The sequence below is a fragment of the Mustela erminea genome, chromosome 11 (genome assembly GCF_009829155.1).
Source record: "Mustela erminea isolate mMusErm1 chromosome 11, mMusErm1.Pri, whole genome shotgun sequence".
Taxonomy (NCBI): Eukaryota; Metazoa; Chordata; class Mammalia; order Carnivora; family Mustelidae; genus Mustela; species Mustela erminea.
In genome coordinates this window covers 69094082-69114679 of record NC_045624.1, presented here as the reverse complement: position 1 = coordinate 69114679, position 20598 = coordinate 69094082, and the positions used below count along the sequence as shown (strand labels likewise).

Below are 20598 nucleotides of genomic sequence, written 5' to 3'. Positions count from 1 at the left end.
GGGCGCCTGGGGAACCGGCACTGCCGAGCAGGGGTGGCGAGGCTGGGGTAAAGCCGCCGAGGCGGCCGCGGCCGAGGAGGGGCAGGTGGAGGCCCGGGGCGCCGCGGCGGTGGGGTCAGGCTCCCCGGCGGGAGGCGCGGGTGACGGCCGCGGGGGCTGGCGGCGGCTCCTCGCCTGGCTGCGGCGGCGGCAGCCCCAGTGCTGCCCCTGTGCGGCGCCCCTTCCCCGCTCCGCCGCGCACTGTTGTCATGGAGGAACCAAGATGGCGGCTCTGGCCTACAACCTGGGCAAGCGGGAGATCAACCACTACTTCAGCGTGAGGAGCGCCAAGGTGCTGGCGCTGGTGGCCGTGCTGCTCCTCGCAGCGTGCCACCTCGCCTCCCGCCGCTACCGAGGTGAGCGGGCCCTCCCCCTGCCTGGGCCGGCCGGGGGAGGAGGCGACGCGGCGGCTGGAGGCCGCCCCCCTCGCCCAACACACGCCCACGCTCACGCGGTCGCCCGCCAGCCCGCCAGCCCGCGCGCCGGGCCGGCGGGGAGGCGGTGCCCCCACGTGCCCCCAGGTGGCCCGGGCTGCGGGCCGGGCGCCCCTGGCTGACTGAGCGGACCCCAGTGCGGGCCGCCCCCAGAAAAGGGCCCGTGGTCCTGGGGCCCCAGAGCCGCCAGCGCAGCGGTCCGGGCAGCAGATCCGGGCCTGGCGCGAGCTGCTTTCGGGGTCCGGGCTCCTGCGCGACCTGGGCCGGGGGAGCCGCACCAGGCCCGGGCCTCGCGTGCACCAGGTCGGACCCTCGGACCTCTGGGGCCAACCCGGGACGCCGAAGGCGGAGGCCGCCCGGCCAGGGGCACCTTTGCCAGAGTTGGGGTCGTCGATTCTGAGCCCTAGGGGTCCGGCTCTTTGGCTTTTGTTTAATCCGGCCTCTGCCCTGTACTGCAGAGCCGAGCTGTTGTTGGACAGCGGCAAGGGCCGCCCCATTTTCCTCTGCCGCCCGGGCGACAGCTGGCAAAAGATGCCCTTGGCCAAATGGAGGGGGTATCACCCAGCCTGTGTGATTCAGAAACGTTTAAAGGGTCTGGTTGCACACTTTTTACAAAGTAAAGGCGCTGGGGCAGATAGAAAAGAAGTTACGGGTTGACAGGAGTCGAGGTGGGCAAAGAAGTTACGTTGGAAGCAGTTTGAAAGGAGGCCTTCCGTGTGGGTTTTGAAATTGGTGTGAAGGGTAAAAGGAAATATGACCTTATTTCAAAACGAGTTATCTTTCAGTAATCAAGGGATATTTACTTGTCCTTGTTGATTGGTTTTTTTTTTTTTTTTTTTTAATTTTCTCTGTTAAAATGCCACTAGGAGAGAGGCTGGCAAGCTGAGGGAAATTAATAATGATAGGATCTTTTATTTTTGGCTCTTAATATTATCGAAGCCATTATCTGGACAGCTCTGGGTGACTATGAGATTAATTGATCAAGATGTATTGTGTAATGGACAGGTGCACATTTAACGCTATTCCCATTAAACTTCGCATCCACTTTTGCAAAATATTCAGTAAGTGGATTATTGGAATCTGAGCTCTGTTCTCATCCCAGGAGATCTTTCAAAGTGTAGGGTATTTTGAGCAGTTTTGCTACCTTTTTTCCTGCCAGGATTATAAATCTTTAGTACCCTACTGGATGAATATCTCCGTATATAAATGCACTGAATCGATTTTAAAAGATAAATTCTTTATACCCTTTGGCCTTTTTCTTTCACCCTCCTATAGGTCACAGCCATAGATCTGGCTGGGCTTTGGTTCATCCTGGGTGGATCTAATGGAAATCAGACACTTTCACATGTAAAGTGAACTAGCAATGTTGATGCACTCGAGGTTGTTTTGAAGAAAATTTCCTAACTACTATTAATCATTTTATGTCTGGTATAAGATGACAGTAACCCAACTCGATTTTGTCTATGTGAAGGTAAATGTTCTAACTGTAGTGCTACAGTGCTAAAGATAAATATCTGGTCCCCCCCTCCTTTTTATATTGTGCTTTTGTCTTTTGATAAGCTTGGGTACTAATTATTATAGTTAGATTCTGTATTTCATCCTTTCAAGATCTGTCATCAGCAGAGAAAACAATGTCAGATGGAACTTTATGAGTCAGTGTAGCAATCTGGGGTTGTTTATAAAGCCTCGGCCAGAAGCTAGTCATCGCTTCCGTAGGTGCTTCGGTGTCTTCAGTGTGAAGCAGTACACCTGGTGTGTGTACTTGCCCAGACTGAATGTCAAGAACTTGCGCCAGAGACTGTTTGGGAAAAATAATGATCCTACCAAGAAGTTTTTAGACATCCTCCTGCTTTGGCAGAGTCAAACTGAGTGAGATGTAATGTTCTTCACACAAAGATAACCCTACACTTGAATCACATTATCATAAATCTTTAGAATAAGAAAGAATTTTACATTAGATACAAAGGTTTATGCTTTATGTTAAAATCTGCAGTGTGTGGGTGTGCAGATGCCTCAGGCAAGGTAGAGTGAATGCAGCTCGAATACCCATCTTCAGTATCTCTTGCTTTACAAACTATCGAAAGGAAAGAAAGAATTATGTACCAAAGAAAGTAAAGCTTGGTAAACACTACATGCTAACTTTCAGTACTTATTATATGCCAGATGCTGCTCTACTAAGGGTTTTATATGTTTGAACTCCTTTTGTCTTTACAACCATTCCGTGAGGTAGATGAAATTACCATATTTCTTCCCACACCACCATTTTTGACATCTCTGTAATCAGGACAAATTCTTAAAAACTTTATTGCATGTCAAAGTTTAATTGATAACATTTTTTCCTAGTGTTACATAAAATAGTGATGTGTCTTATAATCAGTGGTCTTAGATCCAGCGAATTACGGTATTATTTACATTTTAAAGATGAGGCATGAGAGGTTAACTTGCCTAAGGACACACAATTAGTCAGTGATTGAGCTAGGATTTACAACCCAGTTAGTCCGCCTCATGCCATTAGGTTATAGACTGCCTTTCTCAGAGCTCCTTAGACAGTGGTGATGTATAGAAGATGGAGTGAGAAAGCATTTTCCAGAGGGACATGGATTAAATCATTTAGAAACACTAATTCAGCCTCACAGTACCAATCGAGTTTTCGTTTTCTTTTTCAAGTAAAATGGTTTTCTAAAAGTTGAATTAGTAAAACTTCAAAATCTGACCAACTTACTTTTTAGTACCTATGTTTATCTTTTCCCTTCTTTCTAAACTCCAGGCTCACAGTCTCAGTATGCTTTGCCCTTTTATGCATCTCACAGATACCTAATTTTCTCTGCCTGCAGTGACCTCTCTCCTTAAAAGAAAGTGCAGATTTTTCTTTCAGGGCGGATTCAAATGTCACCACCACAGAAATAAGAATTAGGAATCTAGTGTTTCTATAGCCATGAGTGCACACTTATGTTGTATCATAGTAATTTGTATCCATCTTCCCCACACAAACTGTGAACTTTCAAGGGCATTTTATGCATCTTTAAACCATCTGAGCTTAACATACAGAGGAACTCCATAAACCACAATTGGACAAGTAGATTCTCAAAGTCCTTATTTCCTTATGGTTTTCTCCTTTTATTTGGTTCTTTTGGTTTTCATTGAATTTCATGTTCTAATAGTATGTTCTGATCTCAACTTTAGAAGATAGAGGTGTTTCTTTTATTTATTTATTTATTTATTTATTTATTTATTTGACAGAGATCACAAGTAGGCAGAGAGGCAGAGAGAGAGGAGGAAGCAGGCTCCCCGCGGAGCAGAGAGCCCGATGTGGGACTCGATCCCAGGACCCTGGGATCATGACCTGAGCCGAAGGCAGAGGCTTTAACCCACTGAGCCACTCAGGTGCCCCGAGGGGTGTCTTTATTATTAATATTACTTTCATATAAAGTGGTAGAATGACATTTTAAATAATAATCCTATTAACTATATTTTTCTGAATTTTCTTAATCTCTAACATTACTAAATCACAAAATGTCCATTAATATTGTGATTACAGATTAAAAACATCATTTCCGTGACAAGAGGCCAGTAGCTATAGCCTTAAGGGTAGTTCCAATCTGGATAAATTTTAATTTTTTAATTGATAAAGTAAACTTGTCTCAAATGCCTTAATTTTCTTGAGATCTAATTCCTTTCTGTCACCAGGCATATTAAATGCAAATATTAAATATCATTGCATGTTTGGGAGAAAAGTGAGTTCAAAGTTCAGAAATTAAAGTAAAAAGGAAGCAACTCTTGGTCTCTTAGCCTTTTCTCTCTTTGCCAGAAAGATCCTGATCTATATGACAGCATCTGTAATAGAGGCCACTCCTAGTTTGTCAAAGGAGAAATGTAAAAGGTGATTTTTCAACACAGACCAAAGTGTGACCTTGCTGAATTTTGGGCAAACAAACATTAAACAAATCATGTTAAAAACTTTATGGTCTGATATTTTCATGGTTGGTAGTATGAAACAGATAGCTTTGGTAGGATGATTTTCCCAGTCTAAGGTACAGAATGCCAGAGGTCTTCTATTCAAAGGGAAAAACAAGTTATGGTTTACTTAGCACATTAGATGTTTTCTTTAGTTGTTATATTTTGTTTCTCAGCCTTTTTTTTTAAACACGTGTTTGTCTTTATACTTACTTGGGCCTGGCGCGAGCTGCTGCTGGGGTCCGGATCCAGGTTGTTTTTAGTATCTTTCTATTATAGAAAAATTATACATAAAAACCTGAGACTTTGGATTGACAAACAAAATGCTTATGGTTAAAATAATATACTGAGGAGGAGGACAGCCATTCATCTAGATAATCTTAGTATTGGAGATAGCTGAAGTAGATAGTTCTCTCCCTTTAGTTGTGTGTGTGTGTAGTTTTTTTGTATTTTATTTTGTTTTGTTTCTAGCTTGATTCATCCAAGCACTTGGTAACTTGCATCTCATACTGGTTGTTTTAAATTATAAGAGACAAATGAAAATAATGACTGGGATTTTTTTGTTTTCTTTTGTTTGGGGTTTTTCTGGGTAGATTTTGAAAGGGAAATATGTGCCAACAGATATTTATGTATACTTAGTATACATGATAAAGATGTGGGACTTAAATTTATTTTAACATCTAGATTACATTTAGTGATTTGGTCCGAAAATACCTTTCAGGAAAAGGGAGCTTGTTTCAGAGTCTGGAGTTTTGTGGGAGTTTTCTTTTTTTGATTAGGTTAATTTATTTTCAGTTAGATTAAATAATAGTTATTATCACCACTATTTTATTTTTCAGACAAGTATAAGAAAGTCTCTTGCTTTTTCGGTTGTTCTAGTTAGCAGTTCTTTTACTTTTCTAACAGTTCTTTTTTTTTTTTTTTTTTAAAGATTTTATTTGTTATTGGACAGAGAGAGATCACAAGGAGGCAGAGAGGCAGGCAGAGAGAGAGGAGGAAGCAGGCTCCCCACTGAGCAGAGAGCCCGATGCGGGGCTCGATCCCAGCACCCTGGGATCATGACCTGAGCCGAAGGCAGAGGCTTAACCCACTGAGCCACCCAGGCGCCCCTCTAACAGTTCTTTATATTAAATTCTATCTATTGAAATAGCTGATAAACATTCTGTCCTCTGACAGAACCTCAACCAGTACTATACAGAGGCTATCGATTTCAGATACAAAGATTACTAAAAAAAAAAAAAAAAAACTTTGCATCATAAAATATATTAAGAAGCATCATCATCAACTAGCATTCATTAGCAAATTAAAAGTTTCTTTCCTGGAAATACCAGTAGTTTCTTTTTTCTTTCTTTTTTTTTTTTTTTTAAGATTTTATTTATTTTGAGAGAGAGAAAGCACAAGCAGGGAAGTGGCAGGCAGAGGGAGAAGCAGGCTCCTCGCTGAGCAAGGAGACCCATGCTGGGCTCAGTCCCAGGACCCTGGGATCATGAGCTGAGCTGAAGGCAGACGCTTAACTGACTGAGCCACCCACGTGTCCCAAGACCAGTGGTTTCTAAAATACGATGTTTCTAGTGCTTTTCGGTTAGTGGCAACTCCTGATCTGTTTAGGGGGTGGGCGCAATATGGATTCGTCAGTCTATACCTATTTTTTTTCCCACTAGCTGAACTACTAAAAAACAATGTGTGAGTGGTAGTAGTGAGGAAAAAAGAACTCTGCATTTTTAAACACATTTTCTGATAGAGAAAAGACTGGTTATTTTAAGATGTTGGTATTGTACTTCCAACTTCATAAAACCATATTGAAAACCCTGTAGATACTTAACAAATAATATAATTCCACATACTGAAGGTGTGTTTCTGTTTCGAATTCTATTAAAAAAACAAAAATTAAATAACAACAAAAGGAAGGGAGATAGAAGAAAGAAAAGGAAGAAAAAGTCCACAGAATTAATGCCTAGTTATTTGCAACTTCTATTAAGTTTTTTAGAAAATACAAATTACTAACTTTTTGCTTGGTTTGTAGGTGTATTTAAAGAGTTAGAAATGCTACAAGTGTGGAATTTTCATTCTAATTTTAAACATTTACTAGATTTTTAATATAGAACCATTATAAAAGAATGAAGCAGAAGGATGTTCTTAGGAAAAAAACTTAATTGTGTGTTCTTATAGTCCTTTTTTTTACTCCTTCTTGATTATTTATGTATCTTAATTTTGTTTTTTAGAACTAGAATTAGTTTTTAATAATTGGAAAGAATTAAGAACTGATTATTTATTGTTTTCTTACAGGGATGTTATTAAAAAATCTTGGAAATACCAAAAAATAAATAAATAAATAAATAAAACCCTGCACAGGCTACATATATAATTGCAAAATTTTAATAATTTATATTTTTGTTTTCCCTATCCAGTTTTCTACCAGCACAACAATGCAGTATTTCCACTTTCTCTTCCTGTTCCATTTTAGAATTTATGACACTGAAATAACAGCACCTTCATTATTTATGCATACCCATCTTGTATTTGTATCACCTTTTATCTATACGTTGGCCAGATAAATGGATAACCAGCTAAGAAAAGAGATGTGTTCTTCTTCTTTAAATATTGGGTGTTCTCTGTCCCCACCCTAAATGGTTCAGTACCATTTTTGTGCCATAGTGTTCCTCTCTCCTGACCTTAACTATTTGTGGCTTTTAATAAAGAACTAGAAAGTAATTTAAATAATACATATATTTTATTGTAACCCCATGGCTTTTCTAAATATCTTGTTTTTCCCTTATCCATTTGACATATTTGGACTTTTTTAATACCTCCAACTCCCTTTTAAACTCCTTGAGTCATGTAAGTTAATGTCCAATAAAATGGCCAAAGGAAAAAGGGGGACCATCTCTCCCATTTATACAAAACTCAAGGGTTTCCCAGGTGTGGAGCTTTCTGTATGAAACCATGACAGCCTCAACCAAACTAGGAGGAGTTGGCTGGCTTATGAGCAGAAAGGAAGGCAAGAACATCAAGAGAAGTAGAGAGGCTGAATATTAATAATGTGAAAATCTACATTTGTTATTGATACCGATATTATATGCCTTCAGCTACCATGTAGCTGACATAGTTCTAAGTCTTATCTTTGTAAATTATAACAGGGTAAAATTTTGGTAAGCTCAATAGGAACTTCTTTTATTTTTTCTTTTTAAACATTTTATTTATTTATTTGACAGAGATCACAAGTAGGCTGAGAGGCAGGCAGAGAGGGAGAGGAGGAAGCAGGCTCCCCACTGAGCAGGCAGCCCTCTGTGGGGCTCAGTCCCAGGACCCTGGGATCATGACCGGAGCCGAAGGCAGAGGCCCTAACCCACTGAGCCACCCCGGCGCCCCCAATAGGAACTTCTTAAATAAATCTTCTGTTTGCACATTTACAGAATAGGGCTAGCATACTTCCTCACGGGGAAGTTGTGAAAATCAGGGAATAGATGGTTTTTTTGTTTTTTTGTTTTTCTTTTTAAAGATTTATTTATTTATTTATTTGACAGACAGAGATCACAAGGAGGCAGAGAGGCAGGCAGAGAGGGAGGAGGAAGCAGGCTCCCCGCTGAGCAGAGAGCCCAATGCAGGGCTCTATCCTAGAACACTGGGATCATGACCTGAGCCGAAGGCAGAAGCTTTAACCCACTGAGCCACCCAGGCACCCCAGGGAATAGGTTTATATAAAATATCTTCATTACTGCTTTTCCAGTTGTGCAAATGGATTATACATTATAGTAATTGAATAAAGTAATTAAAGAATCCATTTCTTCTTTTTTATTCCTTAAACTTTTCTTTTTCAAGTAGGAGTGGTAAACAGATACAAGGACTAGTTTGAGATCATGTCCCTAGAAAAAGACCTGAAGCAGAAGGCAGTTCTGAATATAGCATTTAAAAATATAGCATTTAAAAATTAGGAGTCCCTTCTACAGTGAAGCATCTGTCATTAGTGGCTCTTATCCTCTTGAATATTAATGTATTGATATTTACTGTGCTTCTCATGGATGAGTAATATCCACCTAGAACCTATAGTGAAGCATAGAAAACTTTGTATTTTTTCATCTCAGAGAGCTTACGTGAGGTCAGATAATCAACATACAAAAATATGACTATTGTTTACCACACTGTTTGTTGAACCATTACAGGCAATGATTCATGTGAATACCTTCTCTCAAGTGGCAGATTTCTCGGAGAGAAAGTTTGGCAACCTCACAGTTGTATGATGCATAAATACAAAATCAGGTAAGGTTTCTTCATTTTGTTGCTTGTTTTCTTTTCTAGCATGTGTCTTAATATCTAGTGGAGAGCGGTTACTGAAGCAAAGAAAATACTATATGGTACTTTTCTCTATGATGGTAGAGAATTGCTGACAGAGTGGGGGTGGGAGGGGAGGTGGGGGCAAGCCCAGATGAAGATTCCTGCCAAAGCATTAGGGAAATAAATTGTCCAAGCTTCTTTAACTCGGGTGAGAGAGAATCAGGCCCAAGGCAGTAAGTAGCCTGTGAGTGAAGGACTGTAGCTTTAGGGCTTGAATATCTACCTCATGGAGTTATTCTGAGATGACAGATATAAAGCACTTGATACACTTAGAGTGCCTCTTAAACACTTAATAAATGAGGGTTGTAATTATTGATCATTGTAGAGTTAGTTTATCGTCCACAGGCTGGTTGGTTAAACAAACCGGGCCACCTATCTCTAAAGCAACATAAGTGTGTGTATGATAATCCTGTACTACTTTCTTCACAAACTATGTGCTTTGAAATGCCAACATGCTGATTTTATTACTGCAATTAATGTTTCTTTGTTGATTTCAGTGAAGCAAAGAACTGTCTTGTAGATAAACATATTGCATTTATTGGCGATTCAAGAATTCGTCAGCTGTTTTATTCTTTCGTAAAAATAATCAATCCCCAATTCAAAGAAGAAGGAAATAAGGTAAAACTTACCTATTCTCTCCATTAGGTTATTGTTTTAGAAGTTAACTAACTGGGTAGTTATAGGAGGAATATGCCTCTCCACATTAACAAAGAGAACTATAAAAGTTTTACTTTGGTTTTGGGAAAGGTAGAGGGAAAAAGGGATGGTAGCCATTATGGGGAACATATGGAGAACACAAGAAGAAGTGGTGGATAAGGTATTGGTAAACCTTTTATACCATAAACTACTAATTTTTAGAAATAGTAAGTTCTTTCAGTAGAAAAACATTTTAGAATTCCTTAGAACACTAAGAGCAAATATCCCTCATTCTTCTTTTCATATTTTGCCATATTTCTTTTTAATCACTTAAAAAAGTGATAATAATCTTGTAATCTTTTAGCATGTACAATTTATGTCTTGCTTCTTTCCCCACCACTTACCATAATTCACCGTATTATTATATAATCAATATAAGTATCTTCATAATGGCAATGTGTTATTGAGTGGATATATGTATAATTTTATATAATTTTCTTTTCTTTTTGTAATTTTCTATTTTTTCTTAATTTTACAATTTAAAAAAAGGACATTCTTGATTACATTTCTGCATGAAAACTCTGCTTTTTAGATTATTTCTTTAGAATTGAATCTCTGTAATGCAAATATTAGGTTAAAGAATACAAACATTTTTTAAACTACTGATTAAAGCGCTAAACTATTTTAATTTACACTGCTATTAGCAATGTCCATCAGGACCTAATTTTCTGCAGCTTTGCTGGCACTGGGCAATTATACTGTATACATAAAACAACAATGCGACAAATTTCTGCTCTTTTTATAGAAAATTTCTGATTTTAAAAATGTATCTGTCTTTGAAAACTAACAAGAATGGATCTCCCTACATATATTTGTTAATTTGTTGATTAGTTAATATTTTGTGGATTACCTCATCCTGTCTTTCTTTTTATACATTTTTAAGTGATCCAAAATTCCAGTCCCTGTCTTCAACTGTGGATGATTGGGAGTGGGTGATAGCAGGGAGAGAAAAGTAAAATACAAGAAAGTTTAGAATTGTATGGGGGAATAGGTAATGATTTTATGATGAAAATCTGCTTGTTCCCCTCAATTTCCCCTGTGGTAAGGAGTTGAAAAATGAGGGACTTCCCAGCTAAGTATGTATCTAGTCAACATAGTCACTACATCCTTGGGAACTATTCCTGTGAGAAGAGTCCATTGGCTATTCAAGATTCTGTCCGCTAGGAAAGGGTAGTATAGATTCTAAATTTGAACAAGGGTAAGTGATAAAGTCCACTATTCATTTATTTTGATATCTGTAATTGTATTTTTCATTTGTATTTATATACACAAAATTATACAGAAAGATTTAAACTATTTAATGATATGAGATTATCACAGTTTTAAAGTAAAATACTTTCAGTGAACTTGTAAAAAGTAGAGAGATTTCTAACTTCAAAGAAGCAGTTTTAATATTTCTAGGCTAGTATGAATTTCTGAAAATTAGAATAATGGATTTGGCAGCAGTTAGTTAAAAAAACTATGATTTAGTTTACAGCCAAAAGTAGGTACAATATGGTACATTGTTTCAGAACCCTGGTTATAACACAAGGTTTCCAGTCTTTATTTTCTAGAGGTGCTCAGTTAACCCACAATTATCAAACAAGATACATTTAAATTTGTGTGCATTTAAAAAAGAAACAAAGACAGTTTGTCATAGTCTAAGAGAGACAGTTGCTGAGAAACTAGTTCAAACTGCTGATGGAACATTTGCCAAAATGTATTTTACTTAGTTCCCTTGTCTGAACACCTTGAAGACAGAGATTGTGAATTATCTTTATTATTTTTAAAATACATTTCTTGTGTCTTACAAAACCTGGCATATTGGAGAGGCTGATTATTATTATTTTAGCCTTGGTATGGGTTTCTTTGGGAAGAGTAGGAGTATTGAAGATAATTCATTTGAATTTTTCTTCTCCGTGTTGAGGCAAAAAAAAAAAAAAAAAGCTGTAGAACAGGACTCTTTTCTCAAATTCCATTTTGTGGAAGACTAGTTCTACAAAAAGCTCTGGTCAAATAAATTTGGGCAGAGCTGGACATCATATCTCCCTTTTAGATGGTTTTACTTTAGGCTGGGATATTAAAAACTTGAGAAGTCTTGCAGTAAATCAGACAAACAAACAAACAAGAAAAGCTCTGTTTGTGTTGCTTTCAGCCAGAGTGCAAACTAGATACTCTGGGGGCCCCTTGACCTCAAATCAGCTAGATCCTAGATTAAAAAATATATACTTGTTGATGTATTTCTAGACTTTGAGGAAATGGGAGACACTCCCCAGAAAAGGAACAAACCATGAGTCAAAACCAGAGACGGGAACAATAATAGCACTCAGTGGAGGTTCAGGCTGCCCTGAAGACAGATGCCAAAGGCTGCAATGCTTTGTATGTAGAAGGCAAAGCTTTGGGCCAGCAGATTTCTCAGTGGTAATATTGGAAGCCAGAGGACACTACAATAGTAACTTTAAACTTCTAAGACAAAGGAAATTTCAATCTAGAATTGTGTACCTAGCATACAAATGTCTATTCTCAAAATTTAGAACATTTTCAGATAAACAAAAGCAGTAAGGGTTTACTGCTGTATAGATTTATAATAAAGGATTTTCTAAAGCATAAATGGAAGAAGGGAAATAATTCAGAAAAAATGATCTGAAATATAAAAAGCAATGGTTAGAGAAAATCCTAAGGAGGTATGTAAATCGAAAGTGTATAAAATGATATCTTTTTACACTTTATAAAAAGACAGTATTAAAGAACTGGCTAATAATAGCATGTAAGTTCAGAGGGATATGATCACAAAGTTTTCTGAAGTTCCTCTTTATTCTTTTAGGTATTATCTTACTTTAGAACTTAAGTTAAAGATGATAGTAAAATATCAAGAGCAAGAGCTAAAAGGATAGAATTAGGGTGTATGAATTCCAAACAGAAGAAGAAAAAAATTAAAACCAAACTCCTCTAATGCCAAATATATGTCCCACACATACATAACATGCACACACATGTATATGCTCATACACGTGTTCGTATCTACCTATACAAAACCATATATGTACATGTAAAAATCACTTTTTATATATATTCCACATATATTATAAAAATGTGTGAGGGAGATAGAAATCAAAAAGTGCAATGATAAAAACATTTATAATCAAAATAAATGCAAGTAGTCTAAACTTGTCAAGTAAACAGATTTTCTGATTGGCTTTAAAAAGAACTTTCAGCTGCTTAAAAAGACATATCTAAAACAAAAAACTATGGAAGGTTTTAATTTAAAATGAGAAAAGATTTACTAGACAAATACTAAAGAAAGATAAGGCATATTAATGTAAGACAATAGATTGTAACGCAAAGTGTTAAGGATACAGATACTTTTTAATGACAAAAGTTTCAAGTCACTAAGATTTTAAACTCGTGGGCATGAAATAAATTAACCTTAAAGTGTATAAAGCAAAATTAATATAATTACAGTGAAGAGTTGACAGATCCTCCTGAATAGACCAATATCATATCAAAAACCTCCCAAAAAACAAGAGCCCAGGACCTGATGGATTCCCTGGGGAATTCTACCAAACTGTCAAAGAAGAAATAAAACCTATTCTCCTGAAGCTGTTTCAAGAAATTGAAGCAGAAGGAAAACTTCCTGACTCTTTCTATGAAGCCAGCATTACCCTGATCCCCAAACCAGGCAAAGACCCTACCAAAAAGGAGAATTTCAGACCAATATCACTGATGAATATGGATGCTAAGATTCTCAACAAGATCCTAGCAAACAGGATCCAACAGCATATTAAAAAGATTTATCCACCATGACCAGGTGGGATTCATCCCTGGGCTACAAGGATGGTTCAACATTCGCAAATCAATCAATGTGATAGAACAGATTAATAAGAGAAGAGAGAAGAACCACATGGTCCTCTCAATTGATGCAGAAAAAGCATTTGACAAAATCCAGCATCCGTTCCTGATTAAAACGCTTCAAAGTATAGGAATAGAGGGAACATTCCTGAACTTCATCAAATCTATGAAAGACCCACAGCAAATATCATCCTCAGTGGGAAAAAGCCTACAGCCTTCCCGTTGAGATCAGGAACACGACAAGGATGCCCACTCTCACCACTCTTGTTCAGCATAGTATTAGAAGTCCTAGCAACAGCAATCAGACAACAAAGAGAAAAAAAAAGTATCCAAATTGGTAATGAAGAAGTCAAACTCTCTCTCTTTGCAGATGACATGATTCTTTATATGGAAAACCCAAAAGACTCCACCCCAAAACTACTAGAACTCATACAACAGTTGAGCAACGTGGCAGGATACAAAGTCAATGTACAGAAATCAGTGGCTTTCTTATACACTAATAATGAAAATACAGAAAGGGAAATTAGAGAATCGATTCCATCTACTATAGCACCAAGAACCATAAGATACCTGGGAATAAACCTAACCAAAGAGGTAAAGGATCTGTACTTGAGGAACTACAGAACACTCATAAAGGAAATTGAAGAAGACACAAAAAGATGGAAGACCATTCCCTGCACTTGGATCAGAAGAATAAGCATTGTTAAAATGTCTATACTGCCTAGAGCAATCTATACTTTTAATGCTATTCCGATCAAAATTCCACCCGTATTCTTCAAAGAGCTGGAGCAGATAATCCTAAAATTTGTATGGAATCAGAAGAGACCCCGAATCGCTAAGGAAATGTTGAAAAACAAAAATAAAACAGGGAGTATCATGTTAGGGATGCTTCAAGCTTTGCTACAAAGTTGTGATCACCAAGACAGCATGGTACTGGCATAAAAACAGACACATAGACCAGTGGAACAGTGTAGAGAGCCCAGATATGGACCCTCAACTCTATGGTCAAGTAATCTGCGACAAAACAGGAAAAAATATACAGTGGAAAAAAGACAGTCTCTTCAATAAATGGTGCTGGGAAAACTGGGCAGCTATGTGTAGAAGAATGAAACTGAACCATTCTCTTACACCGTACACAAAGATAAACTCAAAATGGATAAAAGACCTCAATGTGAGACAGGAATCCATCAGAATCCTAGAGGAGAACATAGGCAGTAATCTCTTCGATATCAGCCACAGCAACTTCTTTCAAGATATGTCTCCAAAGGCAAAGGAAACAAAGGCGAAGATGAACTTTTGGGACTTCATCAAAATCAAAAGCTTCTGCACAGCAAAGGAAACAGTCAACAAAACAAAGAGGCAACCCACAGAATGGGAGAAGATATTTGCAAATGACAGTACAGACAAAAGGATCTATAATGAACTCCTCAAACTCAACACACACAAAACAGACAATCATATAAAAAAATGGGCAGAAGATATGGACAGACACTTCTCCAATAAAGACATACAAATGGCTATCAGACACATGAAAAAATGTTCATCATCACTAGCCATCAGGGAGATTCAAATTAAAACTACATTGAGATATCACCTTACACTAGTTAGAATGGCCAAAATTAGCAAGACAGGAAACAACGTGTGTTGGAGAGGATGTGGAGAAAGGGGAACCCTCTTACAATGTTGGTGGGAATGCAAGTTGGTGCAGCCTCTTTGGAGAACAGTGTGGAGATTCCTCAAGAAATTAAAAATAGAACTTCCCTATGACCCTGCCATTGCACTACTGGGTATTTACCCCAAAGATATAGATGTAGTGAAAAGAAGGGCCATCTGTACCCCAATGTTTATAGCAGCAATGGCCACGGTCACCAAACTGTGGAAAGAACCAAGATGCCCTTCAACGGACGAATGGATAAGGAAGATGTGGTCCATATACATTATGGAGTATTATGCCTCCATCAGAAAGGACGAATACCCAACTTTTGTAGCAACATGGACAGGACTGGAAGAGATTATGCTGAGTGAAATAAGTCAAGCAGAGAGAGTCAATTATCATATGGTTTCACTTATTTGTGGAGTATAACAAATAGCATGGAGGACATGGGGGTTAGAGAGGAGAAGGGAGTTGGGGGAAATTGGAAGGGGAGGTGAACCATGAGAGACTATGGACTCTGAAAAACAATCTGAGTGTTTTGAAGGGGCGGGAGGTGGGAGGTTGGGGTACCAGGTGGTGGGTATTATAGAGGGCACGGATTGCATGGAGCACTGGGAGTGGTGAAAAAATAATGAATACTGTTATGCTGAAAATAAAAAATTAAAAAAAAAAGAAATAAAAAGTCTAACCATAAAATGAAAGATGGATAAATTCCCATACCTTATGATTAAGAGAATCTGTTCATCAAAAGATACCTTTCAGGGGTGCCTGGGTGGCTCAGTGGGTTAAAGCCTCTGTCTTCAGCTCAGGTCATGATCCCAGGGTCCTGGGATGGAGCCCTACATCAGGCTCTCTGCTTCCCCATCTCACTTTGTCTGCCTCTCTGCCTACTTGTGATCTGTCAAATAAATAAATAAAATCTTAAAAAAAAAAAAGATACCTTATAGAAGAAAAAGCAAGCTATGAACTAGAAAATATTTATAATATACATCCAAGACATACAAGGATTCAGAAAAAAAAAAAAAAAAGAAGAAGAAGACAATTCAGTAGAAAACAAAAGAAGAAAAGCATGACCAGGCATCTCAAAGAAGAGGAAACATAAATCCTAGTGTAAATCTGAAAGGTGTTTAAACCTTTCTAATTTGGGAATTTCGAATGAAGACCATAGTAAGATACCATTATATACCTACTTTAGTGACAGAAATTAAATTTTACAGTGGCAAAAAATATGAAGTCTGTCAAGATTTATTAAAGCTTCTGTATCTCAAACTGCTGGTGAAAGTATAAATTGTTAGAAACACTTCAGAAAATAACATCCATTATCATGTGAGGGTGTACATTTGTATAGCCTGTGAACCTATAGAACTATTATTAGGGAAACTCTTATTATTCGTTTATTAAGAAACATATACAGGAAGGTAACTATCAGTGCTGTTTATAATCTAGATTTGGTGCATTGTAGTAACTGGCCTAGACTCTACAAAAATAATAAACGTAATATTTGATATATATAAATACAATAAATTGATGTACAAGGGTTTTATTTTTTTTATTAACATAAAATGTATTATTTGTTTCGGGCACCGGACTCTGATTCATCAGTCTTACACAATTCACAGCACTCACCATAGCACATACCCTCCCCAGTGTCCATCACCCAGCCTCCCTCTCTCTCCCATCACCCTCCACTTCTAGCCACCCTCAGTTAGTTTCCTGAGATTAAGAGTCTCTTATGGTTTGTCTCCCTCTCTGGTTTTGTCTTATTTCATTTTTTCTTCTTTTCCTCTGTGATCCTCTGACTTGTTTCTCAAACTCCACAGATTAGAGAGATCATTTGATAGTCTTTCTCTGGTTGACTTATTTTGCTTAGCATAATACCCTCTAATTCCATCCACATCGTTGCAAACAGCGAGATTTCATTTTTATGGCTGCATAATATTCCATTATATATAGATTTTTTTAAATTTTACTTATTTATTTGAGAGAGAGAGAGTGGAGAGGTCAAAGGGAGAGCAGACTCCCCACCCAGCAGGGAGCCCGATGTGGGACTTGGTCCTGGGCCTCCAGGATCATGACCTGAGGCGAAGGCAGTTGCTTAACCAACTCAGCCACCCAGGCTCAGTTTCTTATTTTTATCTTTATCCATTCATCTGTCTATGGACATCTAACCTGTTTCCATAGTTTGGCTATTATGGACATTCCTGCTATAAACATTGGGGTTCATATGCCCCCTCGGGTCACCTCATTTGTACCTTTGGGGTAAATACCCAGTAAGTGTAATTGCTGGGTCATAGGGTAGCTCTGTTTTTAACTTTTTGAGGAACCTCCATATGCTTTTACAGGGTGGCTGCACCAGCTTGCATTCCCACCAAGAGTGTAGGAGGGTTCCCCTTTTTCGCATCTTTGCTAACATCTGTTGTTTTCTGACTTGTTAGTTTTAGCCATTCTAACTGGTATGAGGTGGTATCTCATTGTGGTTTTGATTTGTATTTCCATGATGCTGAGTGATGTTGAACACTTTTTCATGTGTCTGCTGATCATTTGGCTGTCCTCTTTATAGAAATGTCTGTTCATTTCTTCTGCCTATTTCTTGACTGGATTATTTGTTCTTTGGGTGTTGAGTTTGGTGAATTCTTTATAGATTTTGGATACTAGCCCCTTATCTGATATGTCATTTGCAAATACCTTCTCCCATTCTGTCATTTGTCTTCTGGTTTTGTTGACTGTTTCCTTTGCTGTGCAAAGCTTTTGATCTTGAAGTCCCAGTAATTCATTTTTGCCCTCGTTTCTCTTGCCTTTGGTGATGTTTCTAGGAAGAATTAGCTGTGGCTGAGGTCAAAGATGTTGCTGCCTGTGTTCTCCTTAAGGATTTTAATGGATTCCTGTCTCACATTTATGTCTTTTATCTATTTTGAGTCTGTTTTTGTGTGTGGTGTCAGGAAATGGTCCATTTTCATTCTTCTGCATGTGGCTGTCCAATTATCCCAACACCATTTGCTGAAAAGACAGTTTTGTGTTTTGTTTTGTTTTGTTTTTTCCCATTGGACATTTTTTTCCTGCTTTGTCGAAGATTAGTTGACCATAGGGTTGAGGGTCCATTTCTGGGCTCTCTATTCCATTGATCTATGTGTTTGTTTTTCTGCTGGTACCATACTGTCTTGATGATTACAGCTTTGTAATAGAGCTTGAAGTACAGAATTGTGATGCCATCAGCTTTGCTTTTCTTTTTCAATATTCATCTGGCTATGCGGGGTCCTTTCTGGTTCCATACACGTTTTAGGATTATTTGTTCCATTTCTGTGAAAGAAGTTGATGGTATTTTGATAGGGATTGCATTGAATGTGTAGATTGCTCTAGGTAGCATAGACATTTTCACAATATTTGTTCTTCCAATCTGTGGACATGGAATGCTTTTCCATTGCTTTGTGTCTTTCAGTTCTTTCATGAGTATTCTATAGTTTTCTGAGTATGGATACTTTGCCTCTTTGGTTAGATTTATTCTTAGGTATCTTATGGTTTTGGGTGCAATTGTAAATGGGATTGACTTCTTAATTTCTCTTTCTTCTGTCTCTCCGTTGGTGTATAGAAATGCAACTGATTTCTGTGCATTGATTTTATATCCTTTCACCTTACTGTATTCCTATATGAGTTCTAGCAGTTTTGGGATAGAGTCTTTTGGATTTTCCACATAAAGTATCATATCACCTGCAAAGAGTGAGAGTTTGCTTTCTTCTTTGCCAATTTGGATGCCTTTTATATCTTTTTGTTGTCTGATTGCCGAGGCTAGGACTTGTAGTACTATGTTGAAGAGCAGTCGTGATTGTGGACAGCCCTGCCATGTTCCTGACCTTAGGGGAAAAGCTCTCAGTTTTTCTCCATTGAGAAGGATATCCATTGTGCGCTTTTCGTAGATGGCTTTTATGATACTGAGGGATGTACCCTCAATCCCTACACTGTGAAGAGTTTTTGTTTTTGTTTTTGTTTTTAAAGATTTTATCCACTTATTTGACAGACAGAGATCACAAGTAGGCAGAGAGGCAGAGAGAGAGAGAGAGAGAGAGAGAGAGGAGGAAGCAGGCTCCCCGCTGAGCAGAGAGCCCAATGTGGGGCTCGATCCCAGGTCCCTGGGATCATGACCCAAGCCAAAGGCAGAAGCTTAACCCACTGAGCCACCCATGCACCCCTGTGAAGAGTTTTAATCAAGAAAGGATACTGTACTTTGTCAAATAATTTTTCTGCATCTATTGAGAAGATCATACGGTTCTTGTCCTTTCTTTTATTAATGTAGTGTATCACATTGATTTGCAGGTGTTGAACTACCCTTGCATCCCAGGAATAAATCCCACTTGGTCTTGGTGAATAAATCCATTTAATGTACTGATGGATCCTATTGGCTAGTATCTTGGTGAGAATTTTTACATCCATGTTCATCAGGGACATTGATGTGTAATTCTTCTTGGTGGGGGTCTTTGTCTGGTTTTGGGATCAAGGTCATGCTGGCTTCATAAAATGTGTCTGGAAGTTTTACTTCTATTTCTATTTTTTTGGAACAGTTTCAGAAGAATGAGTATTAATTCTTCTTTAAATGTTCAGTGGAATTCCCCTAGGAAGCCACCTGGCCCTGGGCTCTTGTTTGTTGGGAGATTTTTTGATTACTGCTTCAGTTTCCTTGCTGGTTATGGATCTGTTTAGGTATTTCTTCCTGGTTCAGTTTTCGGAGTTTATACATCTCTAGAAATGCATCTATTTCTTCCAGATTTTCTAATTTGTTGGCATAGAGTTGCTCATAATATGTTCTCATATATTGTTTGTATTTCTTCAGTGTTGGTTGTGATCTCTTTTATTCATGATTTTATTTATTAAGTCCTTTCTCTTTTTGATAAATTTGGCCAGGCGTTTATCAATCTTAGTAATTCTTTCAAAGAATCAGCTCCTAGTTTCGTTGATCTGTTCTACTTTTTTTTTGGTTTCTCTTTCATTGATTTTTGATCTAATCTTTTTTATTTCCCTTCTCTTGCTGGGTTTAGGCTTTATTTGCTGTTCTTTCTCCAGCTCCTTTAATTGTAGGGTTAGGTTGTGTATTTGAGACCATTCTTGTTTTTTGAGAAAGGCTGGTAATGCTACATACTTTCCTCTTAGGACTGCCTTTGCTGCATCACAAAGATTTTGAACAGTTGTTTTCATTTCCATTTGTTTCCATGAATTTTTAAAATTCTTTTTTAATTTCCTGGTTGGCCCATTCATTCTTTAGTAGGATGCTCTTTAGCCTCCATGTATTTGAGTTCTTTCCAACCTTCCTCTTGTTCAAGTTTGAGTTCAAGTTTCAAAGCAGTGTGGTCTGAAAATATGCAGGGAATGATCCTGCATATTTTGGTACCAGTTGAGATCTGATGTGTGACCCAGGATGTGATCTACTCAGGAGAATGTTCCATATGCACCAGGGAAGAATGTGTATTCTGTTACTTCGGGATGGAATATTCTGAATATATCTGTGAAGTCCATCTGGTCCTGTGTGTCATTTAAAGCCCTTATTTCTTTGTTGATCTTTTGCTTAGATGATCTGTCCATTTCAGTAAGGGCAGTGTTAAAAGTCCCCTACTATTATTGTATTACTGTCGATGTGTTTCTTTGATTTTGTTATTAATTGGCTTATATAGTTGG

General features: G+C 38.2%; 1 protein-coding gene across 1 annotated transcript in view; it reads left to right on the top strand.

Moving 5' to 3' along the window:
* The first annotated feature begins 7 nt into the window (after positions 1 to 7).
* CASD1 (CAS1 domain containing 1) overlaps positions 8 to 20598 on the top strand; it is a 57317-nt gene continuing 36726 nt past the window's right edge. Inside the window, exons 1-3 of the mRNA XM_032305377.1 lie at positions 8 to 395; positions 8588 to 8684; positions 9257 to 9377. Of these exons, the coding sequence (XP_032161268.1) occupies positions 263 to 395; positions 8588 to 8684; positions 9257 to 9377 (351 nt within the window). The 5' untranslated portion in view covers positions 8 to 262. The remainder of the gene's footprint in view (positions 396 to 8587; positions 8685 to 9256; positions 9378 to 20598) is intronic.